Consider the following 24,300-nt stretch of genomic DNA (forward strand, 5'->3'; position numbering starts at 1 on the left):
GACAAGGAGCTTAATGCATTTATTTTATATATGAAATATATCTTATATTTTGTTTTTCTCTTAAATAGCACAATCAGCACAATATGTTGATATTTTTAAAAAGGCAGATTTATTATGCACAAAATTACCCTTTTTAGAAATATTTTGTTCCTATGTGTGTTGCATGACATCTGTTCTTGCATAGAAGATGAAGATTTAAGCAACTAGATAAGCAAGAATGACACAGGATAATTTAGGACACAGAAAATGTACATGAAATATGAGCGTGTGAGTTTTAAAACCAGCTTTCGTTAAGAAATATTGCCTAATAATAAGTATTACTGGTGTGTGATCATAGAATAATATTAACATGAAAAGTTTTAAAATCTAAGTCTGTATCTAAACTGGATGTCTTTAGTTGGCTGCATGGAGCCAAAACCCCATCGTCTGATATCAATACTTGGAATCTCATCATTCTGATTTTTCAGCTCAAAGTCAAAATAAGACAACATGAGAAAGACAAATTGCTTCAGCTCATTTGTAGCGAAGAATCTTCCTGGACACATAGTGGTTCCTGCTCCCCAAGGCATGTTGTAGTACTTGAGCTTCTTCCCACCCTTGTAGAAATCAGTCTTTTTGCTTCCATCTGGCGCGAGGAAACGGTCATACTTGAAGGTGTAGGGATCTGGGTAGACTTCTGGGTTCACCTGAACAGCTATGTAGGGGAAAATCGCCACTCTGTCGCCCTCACGAATCTTGTATTCTTGTCCGTTGGCCATATTGATGGTCATGTCCTGTATTACAGCTCTTGTAAGGACCGGAGCAGCTGTCAGACGGAGGGTCTCCTCGACTGCACTGTCCAAGATGGGAGTTTTGAGGAGCATGTCTCTAGTCAGGTCAATCAGCGGCCCGCCTCGTTTTACCTCCTGCTTTGCTTCTCTGAGATTCTCCTCGACTTCTTTCTTGACGGCGCTCATTGCTTCTGGGTTCTTCATCAGATACAGGAGCAGCCAGAACGCCGCAGGACCCGTGTTTCCCTGAGACGCCCACAGAAGCAGAAACATGTACCGATCCTGCATGAACTCTTGCATGCCCTTTTCGTCTCTCTCCTGTTGCTGGTCACGGACCCAGCCGCTGATGTTGTCTCTGTTTCTCATCTTCCGCACTGAAAGCATGTCCCAGAACAGCCTTTTCAAACGCTCGGCCTCCATCTTCTCGCTGGGTCCCAGAACCCCGTAAGCCAGATTCGGGAATAACTGGTCATATTTACGGAATTCCTTGAAAAGTTCATCCGAATGCTGCCGGTCAGCTTCCTTAGCTTTTTCTAAAGTTTCTGTACTTTTGAGTGGCTCGTTACCAAAGAGAGCCAGATAGCCGGCTCGAAACACGATGTTGTAGCTGAAAGCAAAGAGTCCACTTTCTTGCCATTGATTGCCATCTCCAGATCCAACGCTGTGGAGCATCAGATTCTGAAGATTGTACATCATGGCCTGAGTCATGACCACCAGACCATCTCCCATGAGATGTTTGGTACTCGATGCCTGAAGAACCTTGTGTTCATTTTCTATGCCATGATAGCCGAATACTCTTGCAACTAGCTGCTCTGCAAATTTAGTGAAGTCCAGCTTTGTTTTGGCCTCTTTGACCACAGAGCCAAAAGAAAGTGGATCTGTGATGAAATGGAAATAAAAGCCTCCCAGCTGCACGGTGAAAATATCTCCATGTTTTTCCGTCATTCTCTGCAGGAATTTGGCAGTGTCCTTCCTGAATTCCAGCACATGCCCAAACCAGGGAATAGGGCCCTTATCCAGAGGGGGTTCTCCAGCTCGTCTGCGCCGAAAAGACCCCAGAAGATAGAGGGCACCTAAAACAGAGATGAATAGAGCAAGCAGGATTTGGAGAAGGCCGCCCATGTTCCTGTTTTGACGTGCTCTTGGCTGCACTCTGCTTCTGTTTTTAATTCCTCATTCTGGGCAGCTCTTTTTATGTCCCTCCCCTGCAGTCATCATGTGACCTCATGCAGTGCAGGAAATGACTCTCAGTGGCTCTCAAGTTTCTTTACAATATGTTTTTTCTGAGTCGTATTATTAGATTGGCATAATGTTTAAGATCAGGCCTCTAAAGAGAAAAAAAAATATTGTGCATAAAAATTAGCATGCATAAAACTAGCTTTTTATTAGCAGTTATAAAGCACATTTTATGTGCTTTATGCCTTTATGCCTTATTCTGCATGACCATATTTTAGATCCTTTAATCCACCCCATACCTAAACTACCTTACTAACTACTACTAATAAACAGTAATTAGGAGTTTATTAAGTCAAAAGTCGTAGGTAATAGTTAGTTAACCAAAATAGACATACTATGGGTAGTTGTGAGGAAACAAAGAATAGCTTATGCTGAATGTAGAATAACCTGCATGTGTAGCTCCTATAGATAATGTAGTGATGTAGAAGGGAAAGGATCAAGGCTATTCTTATCACTAAGATAAGAGAGATCTTGTTGCAGTAGTTAGACGTGACCTTGATGGCGCAATAAAGGTTACCTTGATTCATTGCCTGTTGCTAAATGCCCTCTACTAGCTCCATTTACTTTACATACAGCGGAGCAATAACGAATAAGCTGAATGAATGTATAAAGTTTAGTAAAATTGAAATGGTCCAATTTCCCTAAATATTGAGTTTAATTATACTTTGGCAAATACTGAAGGTAATATACTGTAATTAGCTAAACGTCAGTGATGTGAACAATTCTAAGCTCTCACATAATTTTTTTTTTTGCATAATATTTAAATTTAGTTAGGCCTTTATCTAAAGTGACTTTTAACTGAGGAACACCACAAGCAATTTGTTAAGAGCCAACCATATTCTCAGTATTACAATGGAAGCTTTAAGACTGAAAACCCCTGTAAAATGACTAATCTCTAAACAGGGTAATAGTTATGGGAGAGTTCATTTTGAACAAAATCTTACACTAATAACTGCGTGGTATCAGAATATTTCTTATATATAATCTTATAATATAATATATCTTATAAAGTGCAAACCTGCAGATGATCACCGAAATGTGGGCAGTAAAATTTAGCTTTGCAGCAAACACTACCTTAGGCTAAGGGTTGTCCTTGTTTGGTTTAGTATTAGAGAACACAGTTGTATAGTCATGCTGTGGTCAACTGATGGGTTGGCTTGAATTTTAAAGAGCTGTACCTTCACAAGGCTGCAATGAAAATGGCGTTCCTTTGTCCAGGCCAACAGGGACAAGCAAAATGCAAGCTTAAATGGTGGAGTTTTTAAATTGGAACAACAATTAAAGATTTATAATGTGTGTCCGGTTATATCCAGTTATATTTGAGTACATTATATTTTAAAACACTAAAACAGGTAATAACTCAATGCCTTATTTAGTAAGACTTCACCTCCTTTGCATGATACGGTAGATAAGGTCACAATGGGTAGATGACCCTCGAGTGTGTGTCATTTTTTCCAGCCCAAAGGATGCTTTGCTAATAAAATCTAAAACAAGTAAACACCGCAATGTTACCGGAATAAACCACTCAAAGGTCCTAGAAATAGTGTAGTTTGGCATCTGCATATAAACACACAGTGACCTTGTAAATACTCAATACTTAATTAAGTAATGTTGATCCAAAAAAAAACATTTTTTGAACAATATGTTATGTAACACCTACAGTACGGTCAGATTAAGCAATACATTTGTTACAGTATTTATTAATCGTTGTTAGTATTAGTTCTGGGAAGTGAATGAGTACAACTGAACACGCATGTGTAACACACTACATCAAACCTCAGTGGTTCTTGTGCATCATGCATGCATGTTTGAGCTTTCGTGTTTACCATATGTGACCATGTAGACAGAGAGAAACATCTCACAAAAAACTTCTCTACACAAGTTCTCACTCATTTTCATGCTGGTCACATGAATTCACAAGAAAAACTGATTGATTTGAAAGTAACTTCTTTTTTAGCAGTGCTTCTTAAATACACTACTACACTATTGAGAAAAGACAACCAACCTTTTTTTTCCTCCCAAAATTGTAGTTTCACTAATATGACTTTACCTTCAAAGCTTTACCGTCTGTGCTATTGTTTACACTCTTTCTCAGTCTCTCAGTCTGTCAGTAAAGTCAATAGACATTGCTTGGCTTGAGTTTATGCCATTTCCCTGCCCAGTTGTCTGGAGAAACACTACTCATCGGTCCACCCTATGATCTAAATCTGTGCCTGTCATTGACTGCGAATGAGATTGCCCTTGAATTTCTGGCCAATGCCTGCTCTTGATCTCATCTCAGTCCATGTACTGGTGTGCTCTGATTGCCCAGCTTTAACCTGTGCCTGCCTGACCACCAGCTTTGGGTGTAATGCATTACAAGTAATGCAAGTTATGTCATCATATTACTTTTCCAAGTAACTAGTAATGCATTTGCATTACTTTTATGCATTACTTACAATGACATATTTGAAATTACTTTTTCAAAGTTACTTTGTTTTCCCATTTATTCACTGACAGCTCTCTTGTCCATGTGTTGAGAGAAATTGGGAGAGCGGTGCAGAGATAGAGGCATATCCCTCACCCTAATGCTTATTAGTTTTACTTTTGGTGTGAAAGGGCCTTTACAGTTGCTAAAAATGTAACATTTGGGGGTTTTTTTCTATTAAAATGTAACGTAATGCAAAGAGCAACTAAGCAACACAAGTAGTTACTTTTTAATGGACTATTTAATATTGTAATGCATCAGAGAAACAGCTTTATATTACTTTTAATAAAGAATTACCAATAGCTAACACAAGAGCAAATGTACTTTTTGGCAATTAAAAAACTACTGTCACACTCTAAAAACTGCTAGATTAAAAACAACCCAACGTGGGTTATTTGAAAACACAGCGCTGGGTAAATATTGGACAGAACACATTCTGGGTTATTTTGGGTTAAATGTTTTTACCAAACATGCTGGGTTATTTTATTTAAGTCAACTATTGTTTAAAAAATGATTATACTGCTGGTTTAAAATGGACTGGAACTTACAAAAACACAAAGAATTTACTAGAGCAACAGCAATAATCAGAAGATGAACATTTATTATGGCAACACTTCATTTTACGGTTTCTTAACAAGAATTTTAGACATAAAAAATGTAACATTTAAAAGTAAAATTTTAATTTTAGTGCATTCAACCGCTTTTTACCGAAATAACGCTAATTCTCATGCAGGTGTGTCGCCGAAATCTGAGCCGGTGAAGGGCTGCTGTTTGCTGGGTTAACTGTCAACTTCAGACCACAGCCTCGCTTTTCACTCGTAGCTGAAAGATGCCATGACTGACTCCAAAAACTGCCCATAAACAAACAGTATTGACATTAGAGATCATATTTTAAGATTAAAGGAGCACTACTTTTTTTGAAAATAGGCTCATTTTCCAACTCCCCTAGAGTTAAACAGTTGAGTTTTACTATTTTCGAATACATGCATCAAAGTTCCTTGATTATTACGCCAGAATGAGAGTATAGTTCCTAGCCATATCAGCCTAGAAAATCACAACTTTTGATTTTCCGTCAGTCTTAGTACACAATGTAACTACAGAAGAGTCAAGATTTAAACAGGAAAAATATCGTTATTATATATGGTCATTTTTGAGCGAGATGCTATTGAGATGTAATTTACAGCACAGTAAAGCCTTTATAAATGAAATAAAATGTAAACAAACCTTTATTTCGTTTAAGAAGTGATAATGGGTGGTGCTGAAAATCGGTGTTTCCTGTAGAGGACTCAAAAAGCCAGTTCTCTGACTGACTGGAACTCAGCAGCTGGGCTGTTTTCATCAGAGACAGGCTCAACCCAGCGGTTGGAAAGAAAAAAATAACCCAGCGTTAAAAATGACCCAATAACTTTTTTTTTTTACAAAAAATACTCCCCAGCACCTGGGTAAAAAATATAAAAAAATAACCCAATAAAATTACCCAACAAGTTGAACCCAGCATTTGGGTTAAAAAAAACAACCCAGCATTTAGGGTGCAGGGTTTACTAATGAAATGCAATGAAAATTAGCAGATTTATTATTTTTGCAGCTGACCTTATTGCATATGCATTTGTAGGAGTTTGTCTTTCACAAAATTGTAGGAGTTTCTCTTTTAACAAAATTAATGGGAGGAGAGTATTTACAAAAATAATGCAGCACACAATGTTAAGCAGTTACAGGCTGCTAACTAATGCAGTATACACTGGAAACAAACCAATATATACAGGATGCACATGTATTTCAGATTGACTTGAACATCCGTCCATTCTCCAAAACTGCTTATTCTTTGAAGGGCTGCAGGGACGCTAGAGCCTAAGCCAGCAAATTGGGCCATAGGGCTCACACACAGACACACACACACTCACAGACAATTTAGTATCCAATTCACCTATGCTGCATGTGTTTGAAATGTGAGGAAAACCCACGGCACAAGGAGAACATACAAGCTTCACACAGAAAGTCCTCCTGGCTACGACTTGAACTGGTGACCTTGAGAACAGAAAATTGTTTGCATTTGCATTTTCTTAGAACTGGAAGTAGATAAGAGGGTGTTAAGGAGTAAGTCCAGTCAGATACTGCAATATATTTTGTGTAAAGTGTAAAAATGAAAGAATTTGTAGGAGTGAGAGGGGTCAATGATTATATGTGTGAGAGAGGGGAGTTGCGTCTTTCAACACATCTTGTCTAAAACTTTGTCACTTTCTAAACTAAAACATTTACGAAACAATTACAAGTACAAATTTTTCCTCCTCAGAAATTCACAATTCACTATATATCAAACCTAGAAATACTCTTTCAGACTTTCAGCTGTTGATAAAGGCCCTTGTGATTGCCACTGTAAGTCCTATAACAACAGCTGATAAAAATCGAGTAACACGTTCATAGGTGGACTGCAGTCATAAACTGTAACCTCGCTCTTTTTGAGCTGGAGAGTGATCATTTAAATAGGCCTTGAACTTTGCATTACTGATACAGGTTTTTTGTTTGTTTTTTTTTTTGTTTTTTTTTCTTGTTTTTTTTTTTTGCTATGAGAGACAAGACCTTATAAAGCAACAACATATAAAGACTCAATATGACCTTCCATTATAATTTCTGTGAAAAGACAAAAAAAAAAAAAAAAGGTTCAAATATAAAATTACATTTTATTTGTAAGTCAAAACATGATATGGCCTGATCTTTTCATTTGTAATTTAATGTCTAAATTTTAAACTATAGTTACTCTATAGCTGAAATTGTCTGCACACTGGAAAAAATCCAGTCAGACCAAAAAAGTACTTTTTATTTTCCATATGCAAAAGTGCAAAGTGTCTTTAAAAACAGACCAAAGAGCAGACGTTTCAGCCCATGCTTTCTTCAGTGCTCAAACTATAGTTACTAATATAATGCCGCAACATGTAAAGACTGGTAAAGACTGGAAATGGTTACAAATTTTTTTTTTTTTTGTTTGTTTTTTACAAAATACCAGTATGCTGCATACAGTGTTAAGGACTAACTAGTTACATATAATGGAATTATAATTTAATTACAAAACGACTGTAACTATAATCTTTTACAGTTACTGAGAAAAAATGTCTAAAAGCGAAAAAGTAAAAAAAAAATATTAACAATTGCAATTTTTTTTTTTTTAATTGCACTGACTGCTTCAAAATATGAGACACCAATGTTTCAGGAGTTTAAGACACAGAATAGGATACATGCTTATTTGATAACTGTTGATAAGTACTTCCTATTTGAGTTTGTGTATATGCTTTATTTTTTTTAATTAACTGTTTTCTTTCTGTTTTGCATTTTAAATAGGGTAATTTGTAATCTGTAACCTATTACATTTCCAAAGTAACCTTCCCAACACTGGCTGCATAGTACAACTGATAACATAAATACAATAAGCAAAATATTACACATATGAAGCAGCCTTCATAAGGTATAAAAGATCACTTGTTTTGGTTAAAACTGGAATGCGTTATTTTTTATTTCAAATAAATATAGCATAATAAACAGAAATAACAAAAAGCTTTCTTTGTATGGATTCTGATATCAAAACAAATCTCACATCTATCCAAGATTCTCGAAAGTTCTTGAAGATAAAAAAAAAAAAAATAAATATCCTCTGAGCATTGTTTAACTGTGGTTCCAAATTCTAAGAGAGTAATTTTAATCCAAAATGTGAACGGTCAAGGCTACCGTTATCTTTATGATAAGAATGTTGGGGAAAGACCACTGGATGACCTGATTCAGCATTTCTCAGAGGCACTGAACAGTGTCTTTTACATTATCTTTTTTTCTTGACACATATTATAGAGTCATTTCATAAGCATTTTAGTTTGACAGCAAAATTATCCAGTATATATGCAGTGTGTGTGTGTGTGTTTATTTATTTTTGGACATCTGACAGGGTGTAAGAAAATCAGAGACACACATGCATGAATATGACTTTGGTTTTATATTTGTTACATCAGCCTTTGCTGACTATATATATTAACATATAAAATACATTTTATAAACTGTATATTCTCTGTGTTGATATCTCTCTTATAAAATATATTTATGGTAGAGTACACATGTATAATTCTATATACAAAATGCAAGAAGAAATCATACAGTGAGTAATAAAGTATAAATGTCATCGTTGGCATAACTATCAAACTGTGAGAAACAAAATGAAGCTTTTACATTGGCTCAGGTAAGAAATTGCCAGGTCGTTCAGCACTAATGCTCAGGTCATGAGCTTGATATCGCTGAACCGCCTTCAGCTCTATAGCTCCACCTGGATTTGAGACGAGTGATGAACTGTTGGATTCCTCAAGCAGATACTCCCTTGGTGTTTTACAGGCATTTCTGAGTCGTCTCCAGACTTTTTTGTTTAAAACAATGTACAAAACAGGATTGATAAAAACATGCATGAAGGCAATACATTCTGTCACGTGAATAGCAAAGTCAAAGTGTATGTTAGTGGTACATGCATAAAAAATGTGAAGGTCTTGCAAAGCATGCAAGAAAATGACAACACTGTAAGGGAACCAGAGAAGAAAAAACATGACGGTGAATCCGGTTTCGTGTCTAAACACCTTGAGTGTGCTCCTCACCACAACAGCACAAGGTAGTCGGACGGAGCAAAATAGGAGCACTAGGAATGGTACGACGAACCCAAGTATGTTCATCTGAAATCTTAAATAAATTTTCCAGCCGACTTTGTCGTTGAAGTGATGAGTGCAAATGTAGTGTTCGTGGAACTTTTGCATCTCAACAAAGCTGACATGAGCAGCTGCACCCAAAACTGAAAAAAGCCACACCAAAATGCACATAATATTATTCCTCTTTGGACTGTTCATGATGCTGGTGGTAGACACAACACATGCAATGTCCAAAAATCTCTGCAAGCTCTGACTAGCAACAAACAGGTTGCTGCTATACAAACTCACCATGTAAACCAATGAGATTGCCTTACAGCTTGGATCACCAAAGATCCACTCACTGCTGGCATACACTGCCCAGAACGGAAGAGTCAGTGTGAAAAGAATATCCGATATGACCATGTGCAGAGGCAACACCTTCCTCAGGGTTTTGTATTTGATGAACAATATTAGAAGAGTCAAATTAGCAATAATGCTCAGTGCACAGGTAATAGAGTAGAACACAGGTAGAAATGCATTGCTGAATTCCTTTACATGTGTCTTCTTGCAGAGTCCAAAATCCTCAAGTCCTTCTGAGTTATAATAGTCCTCATAGCTGTTGTCTTCGGGATCTGAAACATCCATGGTTTGGAATCAGCTCTGAGTGTTTGTTGCGGTTTTTTGTTACTGAGAGAGAGTCGGTTCCCTTTTACTGAAGAATGTACTTCCCCATCAGTATGGCAGTCCAGGACACTTGCCCTTAATCTTTTATTCCATTCTTCTGGAAAGCCGCGGTCTCCAGGAAACAAAACAAAGCATGGAAAAAATTAGCATGCAGCGAACACCCCTTGAACTAATGCAATGAATCACTGAAGTATGCTGTGCAAAAACAATTTTTTAGGGAAGGTCTACATCGACAGTAAGAAAGGAAACATGCTTTGCTGAGCATTGGGAGGAGCAGGAAATATTACTCTCTTACAAAAACATACTTTGGTGTGTTTAACAACTAATACATACAATGAGAGAAACGGCTTGTTTGCATCCAATTGGCATTTTAACAATAGTGTGTGTGATGGTATTATCCTTAAATAAAATGAATTTTAGGATATTTAAATAAACAAACAAACATAATTTGTTAAATAACGTTATATTACACATCAAAACGTTTCAACGTTCAAATAATTTCCATGTTAACTGTCATGTTTGTGATTTTTATTTATAATAGTTCCCGACCACTGAACCAACACAGAACTGCAGCTGTTTTACATAATATTAAATTATGCCTGTATGCAGTGTTGGGGGTAATGCATTACAAGTAACACAAGTTACGAAATATTATTACCTTTTCCAAGTAACTTGTAACCATTTTATTAACCAATGTCTTTGCTGCCGACCTTCGATCCAATTCAACTACTACTAATAAGCAAAAATTACTCAAGATAATCATTTGTTTTCCTTTTTTTATTGCTGAAGAGTTGACTTGTTTTTTTCTTCTGCAGTGTGCTGTACAGACGTGAATTTACTTTTCTCAAATTCTGAGGCTTTTGGTGTGAAAATGCTTTTACATTTGCCAAAAATAGAACTTTTTATATGACAAACAAACAAGCAAACCCTGCCCAGATTGAAAAAGTAACGCAAAAGTAAAGTAACGCATTACTTTCCATAAAAAGTAACTAAGTAACGTAATTAGTTACTTTTTTAGGGAGTAACTCAAAATTGCAATACATTACTTTTAAAAGTAACTTTCCCCAACACTGCCTGTACGCATAAAATTTATTTTGTTTTATTATTACTACTAAAATTATTAAATTATTACTACATTATGCAGACTATATAGATAAAAAAGTAAGAGTGTTTATGCTGCCTTAGGTTTAATCATCTTGAAATGTGGTTGTACTAAGTGACAACTTGGAAATTTATTTTCAGTTGAGACTTCTTTTTTACAGTTTTTACAGTAAAGACATTCTTTTTAAAGTGAAGAAACAGGTGCAGTTGTAAACCATGCTATTTTTCTGTTTTACTTTTATTAGACTGCAGATTCAGAATGCAGTATGTATTGAATATATACAGGATGCGGTTTGATTCTCTAACAACAAGCAGGCAGGGAGAAAAAAAAGAGGACAGACAGATGGTAGTGGCTCTAAACAGGTTGTGCCGCTATGATTTCTAGCCCACCTTAACAGCATATTGACTCGGGCCCCATTCGGGAGAAATCACATTCCAAGGATTTGTTTTGCGTACATCCCACTGTCTGATCAGGGCCTTTGGAATTTCCCTAACATTCCGTCCCATTATAGCGCCTCTAGCTCTGAATTCAAGAGGTTTAATAATGGAAAAAAAGAGCAAAACATGAAACTAAGAAACAAATTAAACAAAAACACTACATCATAAATTATCATAAATGGAACTTGGAAAGAAAAAGGAAAAACAGCAGAGGTTACATCCACAACATCTGACTCCAAAGCGACTGACTGAATGCTGTGGGGACCAAAAAATGTCTGGTACTTATCTATGAAATGTGTGGCAGCTGCTTCATTCAACAGAGTTTCTTCCACAGGCTTTTGGTTGCATTAGTTAGTACTAACCACCAGATGGCGATGGGTTTCCATATCAGAACTTTCAGGGGAAAACCTTTATGAAGCTTGATTTCCCCATCCATAAAACAAGGCCAAGAGGATAAAGCAGCTTGGGAAATGGATGGCTGGTATTTAAAGCACCCTTCAATATTGCTCAGGAGCGCAAGTGAAATTAGATATGCTAGCATCACCTTTAAATCAGCAGTGGCAGTCTCTCTGTCATATCTATACAAATTGAAAAATGTCAGCATCACAGCAGTACCTGTGCCTTTATCCGCAGACATTAGTAACTGAACGTATGAACCAAACCAACCCATTTCAGGTCTTGCTGTCTCTACTAACGAGCTGATGAGTTGAATCAGGTGTGATAGATGAGGGAGACACAGAAAATGTGCAGTGTTGGGGGTGCTTGCAGGACCGGTTTGAAAACCACTGATCTAGAGCAAGGGTGCACCAAACCCTGTTCCTGAGATCTACCTTTCTGCAGAGTTTAGCTCCAACCCTGATCCTAATTAGTTGGTTCAGGTGTGTTTGATCAGGGTTGGAGCTGAACTCTGCAGGAAGGTAGATCTCCAGGAACAGGGTTGAGCACCCCTGATCTAGAGGAACTACAAAAATAAAGCATGTTGTCAAACAGGTAAAAGTAGTCTACTTTCAAAAAAAAGGCCAAACATTTTAGGAATAAATATTAGGAAGAAACTTCCTTGTTGTATCTACCCAAACACACACACACACGTTTAGTTATTTGCCTTTATTATTTATTACTAATAAATAATATTTGAATGTGAATAATTAAAAGAAAGATACCTTTTGCTTATGTTTTAAACACTAATAACCTTTATTTTAAAGAGACATTCAATACTTTGTATTATGATGTATCCTATTTTTTTTTAAAGTATGTTCTGCTGATGTGTGCATTAGTATGCACTTGAACAATACATACATTAACAATGTACTTACACATTAACAGTATATGCTCACATACCACCATGTAATTCTAACATATATGTAAATGTCACAGTGTAAAATAAAGTGTTGTGTTACAGTGTTAATGTATAGATGAGAAAAACCTTGCAGACATACCTGTTTTTTCACATTTCACTCGATCAGGAAATATTTCAGTTTTTCAGCTGAGGAATCTGGAACGTAAGCACTGGTGTCAAATGCACATCTCTATTTGTGTGTACATACATTAAAATGGCAGAAGCTAATTTTTCTCAAGACCAGTTTAGCTGCTCAGTGTGTCTGGATGTACTGAAGGATCCAGTGACCATTCCTTGTGGACACAGCTACTGTATGCACTGTATTACAGACTGGTGGAAACAGAAGAGAGTCTACAGATGCCCTCAGTGCAGACACACCTTCACTTCAAGACCTGCTTTATGTAAGAACGTCATTATTGCTGAGATGGTGGAGAAACTGAAGACGACAAATATACAAACTTTTCGTCCTGCTCACAGTTACTCCGAACCTGGAGATGTGGAGTGCGACGTTTGTACTGGGAGGAAATATAAAGCTGTCAAGTCCTGTGTGGAGTGTCTGAACTCTTACTGTCGAAGTCATCTTGAACAACATGACAATCTCTTTAAAGACAGGAGACACAATCTGATGGATCCCACTAGACGACTCCAAGAGATGATCTGCCCAAAACACAACAGACAGCTGGAAATCTATTGTCGTACTGACCAGAAATTCATTTGTTTTCTGTGTCTGATGGACGAACATAAAAATCACAACACTGTAGCAGCTGAAGCAGAAAGGACAGACAAACAGGTATGAACTACAATCAGACTCATGTGCTCATGCTAAATGCTAACAGTAATGCTAAAATATAGCTGCAAGCAGCAGTTAAGGGGCCAAGCACAGAGACAAAATAAGGAGCTAAAATGACAGTGAGCTCAAGACCAATTGCAACAATGACTGATTAAAGACTTTTTAAGATGATTTTATTAAAAATGGCTGAAAAACCATAAATACAACCACTACTAATATGATCACATTTGACCAATAGGTGATGCTGTTATAAGTTGATGTGGGGTGTTCAGTGTGAGGTGACAATGGCGCACACTGTCACGTTGTTACAAGGATGAGAATTAGGTGAGAATCAGAAACAGAGATTAGGTGCAAACCAACAGGGAGTTTTATTGACAATGATGATATTCTGAAGTGCAAGTAAGGGCTGAGCAAATGGAATGCTTATCTAAAAGTTTGTGTATAAGTTGAGTAGATGAAAAGAGTCTGTGTGGAAATGAGACAAGTAATCCAGTTAGTAGGCAGGAGAAGTCCGGCTGAGTGTGCGAGGAAACGTTTGGAGCTCATCAGGGTGTGAACCGTAGACCAGACGAAGAACTGCTCTATATTAAAAAAGAAAAAAAAAATACTATACTTTTTTTTTTTTTTTTAGAATTCATTGATAAATAAAAAGTTAAAAAGAACTGTTCATTCAAAATAAAAAGTTTGTTTTACAATATACACTACTGTTCAAAAGTTTGGGGTCAGATGTTTTCTTTTTTAAAGAAGTTAAGTTTTATTCAGCACGGATGTGTTAAATAGATAAAAAGTGATAGTAAAGACTTAAATTGTTACAAAAGATTTATATTTTGAATAAATGCTGTTCTTTTTAACTTTTTATTCATCAAATCGAATAAAATATATATATATATATATATATATACTATTATTACAATGTTAAATAACTGTTTTCTATTTAAACATATTTTCAAATGTAATTGATTCCTGTGATGCAAAGCTGAATTTTAAGTCATCAGTCACATGATCCTTCAGAAATCATTCTAATATGCTGATTTGCTGCTCGCCAAACATTTCTTAATATCATCAATGTTAACAGTTGTAAACAGTTGTACTTTGTAATATTTACGTGAAAACCATAATACTTCCATTTCATTTTTAGGTGTGGCTTATGTGCCCAAATAGCTTTTCTCTATTGTTTTGCAGACATATACCACCAGTTCAGGTCAGCTGCTTCATCTGACCAACTAGTTAACAGCATAGCCTTTGTTTCTGCATTTTTGGCCTGACCTACATAACGTCAATTAAAACTGCAATGGAAAAGAAGTGGTCGTGCATTCTCAGATAACATGGATTCATGAAGATATACTGTACGTGTGCATAATGTCAAGCAAAGTAGATTCAATAAACAATGTGTATGCCACTTACATTTGAACCTAAGAAGGTTTTCCAGTGACTGAGACCACAGCAGAGTCTCACCAGGGTTCAGTCTGTTTCAATAAAACATAATAAGTGAACATTCAAACGCAATTCTAACACAATAGTGATTATAAGAGGAAAAAAAGTAAAGTGAAAGTAGCTTACTTGTCTGTCAACGGGCGAAGAAACTGCAACTTGTCTAGTTTCCTGAGGAGAGAAATTTTTTTGGGTTAAATTTGTATGCGAAAAGCACCAGTTCCATGAGATATGCTGATTTTAACTCACATTTTAAAAGTAAATACAACAATGAACAACACTTACCTGGAATTGACTGGTTTATCCTCCTTGTTCATGTTCTCAGTTTCAGCTGAAGATGACAATATGGTTGGCATCTTATAAACTTTGCTGGCCCACCAAGCCCCTGGTTACCATGGCAACCAGAATACCTCAGCAGTGTTGGGCAGTAAGGCATTACTTTGTAACGCATTACTGTAATTTGATTCTTTTTTTAGTAACAGAGTAATTTAACGCATTATAATTTCCAAATGAGTAATAAGAGTATAGTTACAAGCACGCGTTACCGCTGCGTTACATCGTTGCCGACAGAATCTGTTTTATCATCTGGATTGTAAAAAGGGTGTTGACTAGCACATGTGATGTCCTTTATCTGAGACATACTTTGACTGGAAAGCGCCTGTGAGGCGGATTCTACCAATGAAAACAAAGTCAGCATGAGGGAGAGAAAAGTACCCGTTCTGTAGCTGGAAATACAATCAGTGGCGGAGCTACAATTTTTTACATGGGGTGGCCACTGCTATTTCAGGGGGTCCACACACACACGCACTGTACTCATAAAGTTGAAATAATAAATTAAGGAATTCAAAAGTTTTATTTGCAAAAACAATGCTGAGTTCATTTACAAAAACATTAGCATAAAGAAAAAACAACCAAACAAAAAATACTGAAATTAGACATAGCAGACATCAAACAGACCTGGATTTGAAAAGAAAAACAAAAACACAGTTTTAGTGTCATCAGTTACAAACTTATCCTAGGTATGTTTAAAACAACTTAATTCTGCGGTTCTGATAAGAACTGGCAAAACGTTTCACAAATTCATCCATGTTGAGGGAGCGCCCTCCTTGACTCAACACTGAGAATCCCTAGGTGACTTAACCTGTCATCAGACATTGTTGTCCTAAGGTGGATCCTTAATGCAGCTGGAAGGGGCTCGATGACATCTTCTGTCAGCTCTGGCTCACTGTCTTGCTCAGAGCCAGAGGTCTCTATGTCATCCCTTGATACATCTATTTACAACACAATCCATTAGTTCCCATAGAATAGTGAAAACACACACGCACGTTTTTGTGAAGACATTCTATAGGTTTCCATTGTTTATATACTCTACAAACTATTTTCTATTGCCCTAATCCAACCCTCACAGGGAACATTTAAAAATATTTATAAGCCTTTTGAAAAATGACCTCATAAGTCACCTTCTCCTGAAATACCTGTCATACTCATACCATTATACAAATTTGTATCCTGATATGTCACAAAGATGCACACACACACAAACACAATGAAAGTGTTTAGAAAACCCAAACCTATTTCATTACCAACATATAATTCAAAATATGAAAATATAATAATTTACTCATCATCTACTCACTTTGTTGTGAGTTAATAAGTAATGACAAGATTTGATTTTTTTAGTTGAACTTTCCTGAAGCTCAGCTTAACTTCTAACATTGGTTGAAACATGTGATTGCCTAGTAAATGCTCTGATCTGCTGGTGGACCTGAAGTCTGACCACACTGACTCTGACTAGTCTCAGGTATGGAGCTGCTGTGGGATCCAGTGCAAAGGGTAGGGTCTGTTTGAACATGATCTGCCGGTTTGTGCTTCTTTGTAAAGAAGTCTGATATCTCTCCCTTTCTTTTCATGTTTAACTGACGCTGTGCAAAAATATTACAGTCTGGTTACATCTGATCCAGTTAGAAACATATTTATCCTAATTAAAAATATCCATTTTCATACCTGCACATTAAAATCAGCAACCGATCTAAATAACATTATTCTGAAGAAAGTATATGAGCTGGCTATTCCATTTCAACTAAATTTAACTCACAAACAGCTAGCCTAACATTACTTGCCCATATTAGCAAAATATTTGAGCCTCGTAAATTAAATATAATAACTTACATACATGGTATGTGCATGTAATACTAGCACAGATGAAGTATAGCGTTAACTGTCTAAAGTGCGAATTGATCTCTCTAATCTCATTAAGTTAACTGAAGTCGTCGGCGCCTCGTTAACTTACACAGCGGATAATAAACGTTACTCAGCAAACAAACCTTATAATAGACTATAAAACGTATTTCAAATATGATGTTTTATTATTCGTCTTACCTTGAAACCATGCTCTTGTCTTCGGCTCGTCTTTGATTTGAAAATAGCTTGAGCAGCGTTGCCGGCAAAATTCAAAAACTTCTTTAGACAAAAGAGATGTCAATCAGCATCAGGAACTGCCAGCAGCAAATCAAATTTTGGTGTTAGGCAACACACAAACTTACTATTTCACGTAAATTTCGTGGATGTACAGAAAAAAAAAGTAATGTAACTAGTAATGTAACTAATTACTTTTGAAATAAGGAGAAATAAGGACTGATTAAAAGGAGTAATCAGTAATCAGTAATTTAATTACTTTTTCAGAGTAACTTGCCCAACACTGTACCTCAGTCAGATCAGATAAATTTTACGACCTACAAGTATGTAGAGAGAATCTTCCCCTACTTAAATTTCTCTTAAACAGAAACATACTGCTATAGGAAATGATTACTTCTATTCATTCACAGACAAACCTCTCTTTGATCTTTCTATCGCACATAGCCCCAGGTCATTGTGTATAGTATTACTGCCTTGTAATTTTGTGTTTTTCATTATGCACTGTTATATGCATTTGTTATGATAGATCTCTAGTGTAGTATAACGTACCTATGCCATGTTTGGTCTCTTTGAATTTGTATTTCGATCATCTAAATGTTGACGTGTTTTATATGTTGATACCCTTGCAACATATTAGTGTTTTAAAAATCCTTAGTAGTTTTGCAACAAAACCCAATTGAATTACATATGCAAAATACCATGCTCACAGACAAAGAGTCATAAACTTTCCCTCCAAAGGTGAAAGTTACCATTGGTTCTTGGACCTCCTGGAGGCACAGCCTCCAGAGAATTTAAAACCATCACATGAGACTTTCCCTCTCTTCTTCGCTTTTCTGCAAACTCTTCCGATTGCTGCCCGTGTGGAGGAACCCACGGGGAGCCTGAGCTGGCACAGAGCGTGCCCCCCGGGCTGCACCCGGGCTGTGGCTCTCGACCACAAAGAGCCAGACATTTTCACTCAACCCTGGAATTCATTGTCATGAAATGTCCTCGAACAGACATTTCCCTCTTGTGTTTTTTTTTGTTTCCTCTCTCGTCTCACATGAGTGACTCGCCTCAGTCAGTCAGTGGTTCTTTTAGAACCTAAGAGGATGTGGAGGATGAGCTAGAACTCTTCTGGACTTCCCTAAGCGTGCACCAGGCCTTGCGGCCTTGTCTTTCTCCCCAAAATCATAGGATTTCAGCTGGGTCCCTCTCAGCTCTTGGTTCTTCTTCAATTTTCACATGGCAAGAAACTGCCAGTCACCATCGATTCAGAACATCTTTGGAGTTCATCACTCTTCAGACCCAGAAGAACGTGATCGCGATTCCAAAACCACCGCTGCTCCAAACCATCAAGACTTCGACACTTGTTCAACGACCAAGGCAATGCAAGTATTGTACATTTAACTAAACAAAACAGAGGTTTAGTATAAGCTGTAGACAGCACTGATGGTTTCACTCAGGTGGCTAACTGACTCTTTTCATAGCTTCATTTCCTTGTCTCTCTCTAACTGCTTCTCACTGACCCTTCCCCCATGTATGAGTGATTTCATGTTTGTTTGTTTGTTTAGATTAGTTATGTGTTAGTCCTTCGTTAATAAAACTCTTGTGCACAAATTACATGAGTTTTGATTCTGATTCTGCCTTGTAAATTAATGTCCCTTTATGATTCCGATTCGAGCTACGTGCTCTAATAGTACTTTAAGAAAGTAATTTACTGTGGCCAAGAAAATATCATTTCTTAGAGTTGATATAAAATTATACTGAATGTTCACTGGACGAACAGATTAGTTGACGGAAAATTAATCCTGCTACAGCTACTACTGGCAGCTGATATAAATAATAGTATTTAATCATAATTAATTGTAATTATTTATATACATTTCCCTTTTGAGCTAAATCGCAACACCGTCTAAGCTGTTCACCAATCGCAAGACAGTGGAACAGCTAACCAATCACAACACATTTTGTTTTTCAGAAGGCGGGCCTTCATTAAACCTGGAACTAATCGAGCAATTTGTGCCAGGCTGGGAGAAATGTATTGTAATAATGTAAATTATGTTAAAAAATGTGTTTTTCGAACCACCAAGCATGAAAGCATGTTCTAGTACACCCCCATAACAAAATCAAGACTTTGTAAAAGAGCATAATAGGACCCCTTTAAAAGTATTAGGAATTTCTTTACATTCTGATTTGGTGCCTCAGATTTTACAACCTTTTTGTTTTCCTACAGAGGCTTTTGGGAGAAACACAAAGAAAGTTCCAACAGGGAATTCAGGAGAGACAGAAGCAGCTCCAGCAGCTGAGAGACGCTGTAAAGTCTCATAAGGTGAGTTTGACTTTTGTTCCCACTGAAGCTCACTGTGGCTCTCAGGCTGTTTGATAAGAGCTGACTGTGATGTGTCCTGACAGCGCTCTGCACAGGCAGCAGTGGACGACACTGAGAGGATCTTTACTGAGCTCATTCGTTCCATTGAAAGAAGCCGCTCTCAGGTGATACAGTTGATCAGAGCTCAGGAAGAGTCTGCAGTGATTCGAGCTGAAGGACTCTTGGAGCGACTAGAGCAGGAGATTGATGATCTAAAGTGGAGAGATGCTGAGCTGGAGCAGCTTTTACACACAGACAATCATGCCCACTTCCTGCAGGTAACAGAGATCTGCAACACAACGAAAAAAAAGTGGTAGTGAGTCTTGTCTTTGTTTTTTTGTTTTTTTTGTTTGTTTTTTTTTTACTTGGTGGGTCTCATTCACTAATACTTACATAAGCCATTTCATATTTGCACGTGCACAAAAAAATTCTTCTTCTTCTACTTCTTCTAAAGTCCTGCTGCCTATAGAACTGCTTGCGAGGAAGTTATGAAAATTTTACTAAGTAAACAAATTTTACGAAGTGCACACCAAAATAGATGAGAGGCTTTATCTCCATAATGCTTGAGCCTCAAATGCTCAAGCACCCAAGTTGAGTGTAGTCAAACGAAACTTGTTATGTGTTGTAACAACCATGACCTGAGGCTACCAGCCTAGTTTCAGCACTTACTGGTCATGAGATATGAACAATGGCTATGTTTACCTATAACTTCTGAACGGCTTGCCCAAAAATTATAAAAATAGTCTTGTTAGATTTGGGGCGGTATGTCAAGTTTTCTAGTAAAAAGCTGTATTTTATTAACACATTAACATATTGTTATTAAAAATTGGTATGGGTCATCATCAGCACAATGTCTTGAAGGAACCTGAGAAATGTTACCACCTAGTGGTAACGTACAAAATATTCACGTTTATAACTTTGGATGTGGTCGACTTATTTTCATGGGAGTCATCTCCTTAGAGTCCCAAATCCTTGCCGAGTCCAACGATACCAAACACCCTGTGTTTCACCTTATGCTTTGTGCAGTGTTGTGATTCAGCGTTTAAGCATTTCACATATCTTCGAAACCATTAGTCTGATCTAGATGAAACCACCATAGGAAAATCGGGAGCATAGGTCGTTGCCTATATGCTAATGGCCAAATTGCAAAATTTTGATAGTAAGTGGCAAAAAAAAAAAAAAGGACACATTAAAAAAAATTGCGGGACTGTGTCAGTTGGTGGTGCTATAATTGAACAAAATATGAAATTGGCACTAATTACATTATAGCACTGATATAAAATGCAGTATTTTACAAATGCATTGGTATGTCATTACGAAACTCAGTATGTGTCATCAACACCATGCCCTGAAGGTACTCAAAAAGTTTTGAGATAGCACCACCTTGTGGTCAAAATTTCTAATGAAATTTAAAAAAAAAAATGCTAATAGCTTTTTATTAATTTTGCATATTTTATGTGAAACTGGTCTTGATAGATTCCTTGGATCATGCCATATTCAGGCGAACTAGCATTTTGTCATTTTGCATTTCTTTGAAAACTATGCTGACAAAATTTATCAAAAGCTTTTTTGATGGACCAAACTGTACTCAAATGGCATGATGCCAAACTGATTCTGAGACTGCAACTCTGCAACACTTTGGCATATTGACACTAAACTTTTTATGTGTCTTTTTCAAACTCCTCTTATACTGTTGGTCTGATTTTTGCCAAAATTGGTTCAAATCATCTTTAGACCATTCTGACAAAAATGTATCAAAAGCTTTTTGATAGACCAAACCGTTCTTAAATAATGCATCAATGATGCCAAGCTGATTCTGAGGCTGCAACTCTGCAACACTTTGGCATACTGACACTAAACTTTTTGTGTCATTTCTATGGGTCACTTCATACTGACCACACCATAATAATTTGATAACAGTGCCACCTATTGGTCAATACTGTTATTTAAACAGTTAAATTGTATTGAATTTGTGATTTTTCATCCATTTGGACTATATAATCTGAAAAAAGTCTTTGACCACATATTGTTGCAGTTGGTCTGGTGCTCCCAGTCAGGCTTAGCTCCTCATTTTGCTTCTGTTGTACTTGGCCCCATAGTTGCTGCTTGAAGCTATGTTATATAATATTAATTATGTTAAGATAAATATAATTTTAATCTTACCATGATTAAATCTGCGCTTACATACTTGTGGTTTCATTTCATTTTCGTAAATTACAAACATTTTTAGTAAATCATTTGTTGATGAAAACATTCATACTCAGATTTCAGCTCCATTTTCTGATTTTTCTGTAGATGTTCCAGTTCATTGCTGCACCTCCTGAATCTACAGACTTATGCAGCACCACAGTCTGTTCTTTCATCTCTTTTCATGATGTGACAAAATCAGTCTCTCAGCTGAAAGAAAAATTAGAGGGTTTTTGTAAAGAAGAGGTGGAAAAGATCTTTGATAAAGGTAACAGACATTCATTTACTCTCAGAAATAAGCCTTGCATCATGCAATAAGTGCATTATACTCAAATATACCCATTTTTACATTGATTGTACTAATTTTTTTTCTATAGTAACATGCACTGATATGACCACCAATAAACCAATGAAGACCAGGGAACAGTTCCTTCAGTGTAAGGCATTATATACACACACACACACACACACACACATCAAACAAACATTAACTTAATTGTGTTTTATCTCAATAAGATTCTTTCCAGCTCACTCTGGATTCAAACACAGTGAATCGTTTCCTCCGTCTGTCTGAAGAGAACAGAGTGGCTACTTGCACTGACACACCCCAGCATTATCCTGCTCATCCAGACAGATTTGACGGTTGTGTGCAGGTCTTGTGTAGAGAAAGTGTGTGTGGACGCTGTTATTGGGAAGCTGAATGGAGTGGGAGAAAAAGTGTGTGTATATCAGTGTCATACAAGAGCATCAGCAGGAAGCAATTGTTTGGATTTAATAATCAATCCTGGGGTTTGTTCTGCTCTTCATCCAGTTACGTATTCAGGCATAATAACATAAAGCTTGAATTCCCTGTGTCCTCTGGATCCTCTAGAATAGGAGTGTATGTGGATCAAAGTGTAGGCATTCTGTGCTTCTACAGCATTTCTGACACAATGAGCCTCATCCACAGAATCCAGACCACATTCACTGAGCCTCTTTATCCTGGGTTTGGGTTTAGTAGTGGATCATCAGTGAAACTGTGTATTTGAGAGATTCTGCGTATGTCTCCTTCATATACTGGGTAAAAATTGTGTTATAATATGGGTACAAACAATGAAGGATGACTGAAAATACTCTATACATATACTAACAAACCTATTAATAATAGTAAAGTTAATGTAATGTAACGTAAACCTCCAGCAGTGGGCGCTCTTACTTTTTATGTGAATGATCTTTCCTTCTAATTTATCAAGTGGCACTTACATTTGATTAGGCTGTGATCTGATTTAATACAAATACCTTATTCTGAGGTTCACATTTATCCTGCATATATCACAATGATCTCTTTGTGTTTACTTGATTAAAAATTCTTTAAAGTTTATAAAAAAGTGTTGACTGTATTTCAAAGTCTATGCCTGGGATAGAAGTTTATGAACGGCTAAAGGACACACATTAGCTGTATAATGTTTGTCCTATTATTGTATTTTATCATTTATGTTCTGCCACAGAAATAATAGGAAATGCTTGGTCTCATAATTTAGTCTCCTCATGAACCAGTCACGAATTTGTTTATCCATGTAATCTATGGTTACACATATTTGGCTTGCTGCCTGCGAAGTATGGGCTTAAAGGCATTGTTCACCCAAAACTTGTGTTGTTCTCATGCCACATCCGTTTATTTTTTTCAGACCACAAAAGGATTTTTTTTTTTTTAAATGTCCCGTGCATGCGTCCATATATGTGCTTGTCATATGGAGATCAGCATCAAGCTTTTTTAAAAGGAAGCGGAAGTATCACAGGGTTTTCCATGCCACACATGCCATATATTCCAAGTGCTTCAGGGGTTTGGTGAAAAAAAAAAGAAATGTAACATTATTTTAACAAATATCCTGACCTTGGACGTTGGTCTTTGTGCACAAGACTTTATTAGCATAGCAGTTCACTCTGACTCGCCCTGGAAAAGCACAAAGAGTTGTGAAAAATATGATTTATAACAACACAGTGGAACTGTTATCCTGTTAGGTGATGGATATTCAAACCTGTTCTGAAGGGCACTGTCCTGAAGAGTTTAGCTCCAATGCTAATTAAACACACTTGAACCAGCTAATTAAGGTCTTCAGACTCCCTGGAAATTTCAAGGCAAGTATGTTGGTGATGGTTTGAGCTAAAAGCCACAGTTATAGTTACAGAGTTATAGCCACAGCCATATCACCCTGCAGCCCAAGACTGGTCACCCACTGAAGTTAAACAGGGTTGAGCTTGGTCGGTACTTGGATGGGAGGCCTCATGGGAAAACTAGGTTGCTGTTGGAAGAGGTGTTAGTGAGGCCAGCAGGGGGTGCTCACCCTGGGGTCTGTGTGGGTCCTAACGCCTCAGTATAGTGACGTGGACACCGTCCTTCGGAAAAAACGTTAAACCGAGGTCCTGATTCTCTGTGGTCATTAAAAATCCAATGGCACTTCTGGTAAAG

At 37.0% G+C, this 24,300-nt stretch overlaps 3 protein-coding genes across 3 annotated transcripts; 1 reads left to right on the forward strand and 2 right to left on the reverse strand.

Moving 5' to 3' along the window:
- LOC127152816 (5-beta-cholestane-3-alpha,7-alpha-diol 12-alpha-hydroxylase) lies at positions 1–1,941 on the reverse strand. Its single transcript, XM_051093666.1, has one exon. It carries the CDS (start codon positions 1,890–1,892, stop codon positions 360–362), a length of 1,533 nt encoding a protein of 510 aa, XP_050949623.1. The 5' UTR covers positions 1,893–1,941; the 3' UTR covers positions 1–359.
- A 6,078-nt stretch (positions 1,942–8,019) lies between these two features.
- LOC127152824 (atypical chemokine receptor 2) lies at positions 8,020–9,979 on the reverse strand. Its single transcript, XM_051093678.1, has one exon. The coding sequence runs from the start codon at positions 9,762–9,764 to the stop codon at positions 8,676–8,678; it is 1,089 nt and encodes a 362-aa protein (XP_050949635.1). The 5' UTR covers positions 9,765–9,979; the 3' UTR covers positions 8,020–8,675.
- A 2,913-nt stretch (positions 9,980–12,892) lies between these two features.
- LOC127181301 (E3 ubiquitin-protein ligase TRIM16-like) lies at positions 12,893–22,958 on the forward strand. The gene is made up of 6 exons (XM_051135977.1): positions 12,893–13,468; positions 19,530–19,625; positions 19,709–19,942; positions 21,960–22,119; positions 22,229–22,288; positions 22,368–22,958. The coding sequence occupies exons 1-6, from the start codon at positions 12,893–12,895 to the stop codon at positions 22,877–22,879; spliced, it is 1,638 nt and encodes a 545-aa protein (XP_050991934.1). The 3' UTR covers positions 22,880–22,958.
- The last annotated feature ends 1,342 nt before the right edge of the window (positions 22,959–24,300 follow it).

The sequence above is a fragment of the Labeo rohita genome, chromosome 2, assembly GCF_022985175.1.
Source record: "Labeo rohita strain BAU-BD-2019 chromosome 2, IGBB_LRoh.1.0, whole genome shotgun sequence".
In the NCBI taxonomy this organism is placed as follows: domain Eukaryota; kingdom Metazoa; phylum Chordata; class Actinopteri; order Cypriniformes; family Cyprinidae; genus Labeo; species Labeo rohita.

Bases quoted from the DNA above. Each gene is read 5' to 3' on its own strand.
- LOC127152816 (XM_051093666.1), bottom strand. From the start codon at position 1,892: ATGGGCGGCCTTCTCCAAATCCTGCTTGCTCTATTCATCTCTGTTTTA.
- LOC127152824 (XM_051093678.1), bottom strand. From the start codon at position 9,764: ATGGATGTTTCAGATCCCGAAGACAACAGCTATGAGGACTATTATAAC.
- LOC127181301 (XM_051135977.1), top strand. From the start codon at position 12,893: ATGGCAGAAGCTAATTTTTCTCAAGACCAGTTTAGCTGCTCAGTGTGT. The intron at 22,120-22,228 runs GTAACAGACATT...TTTTTTCTATAG, and splicing joins GGAAAAGATCTTTGATAAAG to TAACATGCACTGATATGACC. The intron at 22,289-22,367 runs GTAAGGCATTAT...TATCTCAATAAG, and splicing joins CAGGGAACAGTTCCTTCAGT to ATTCTTTCCAGCTCACTCTG.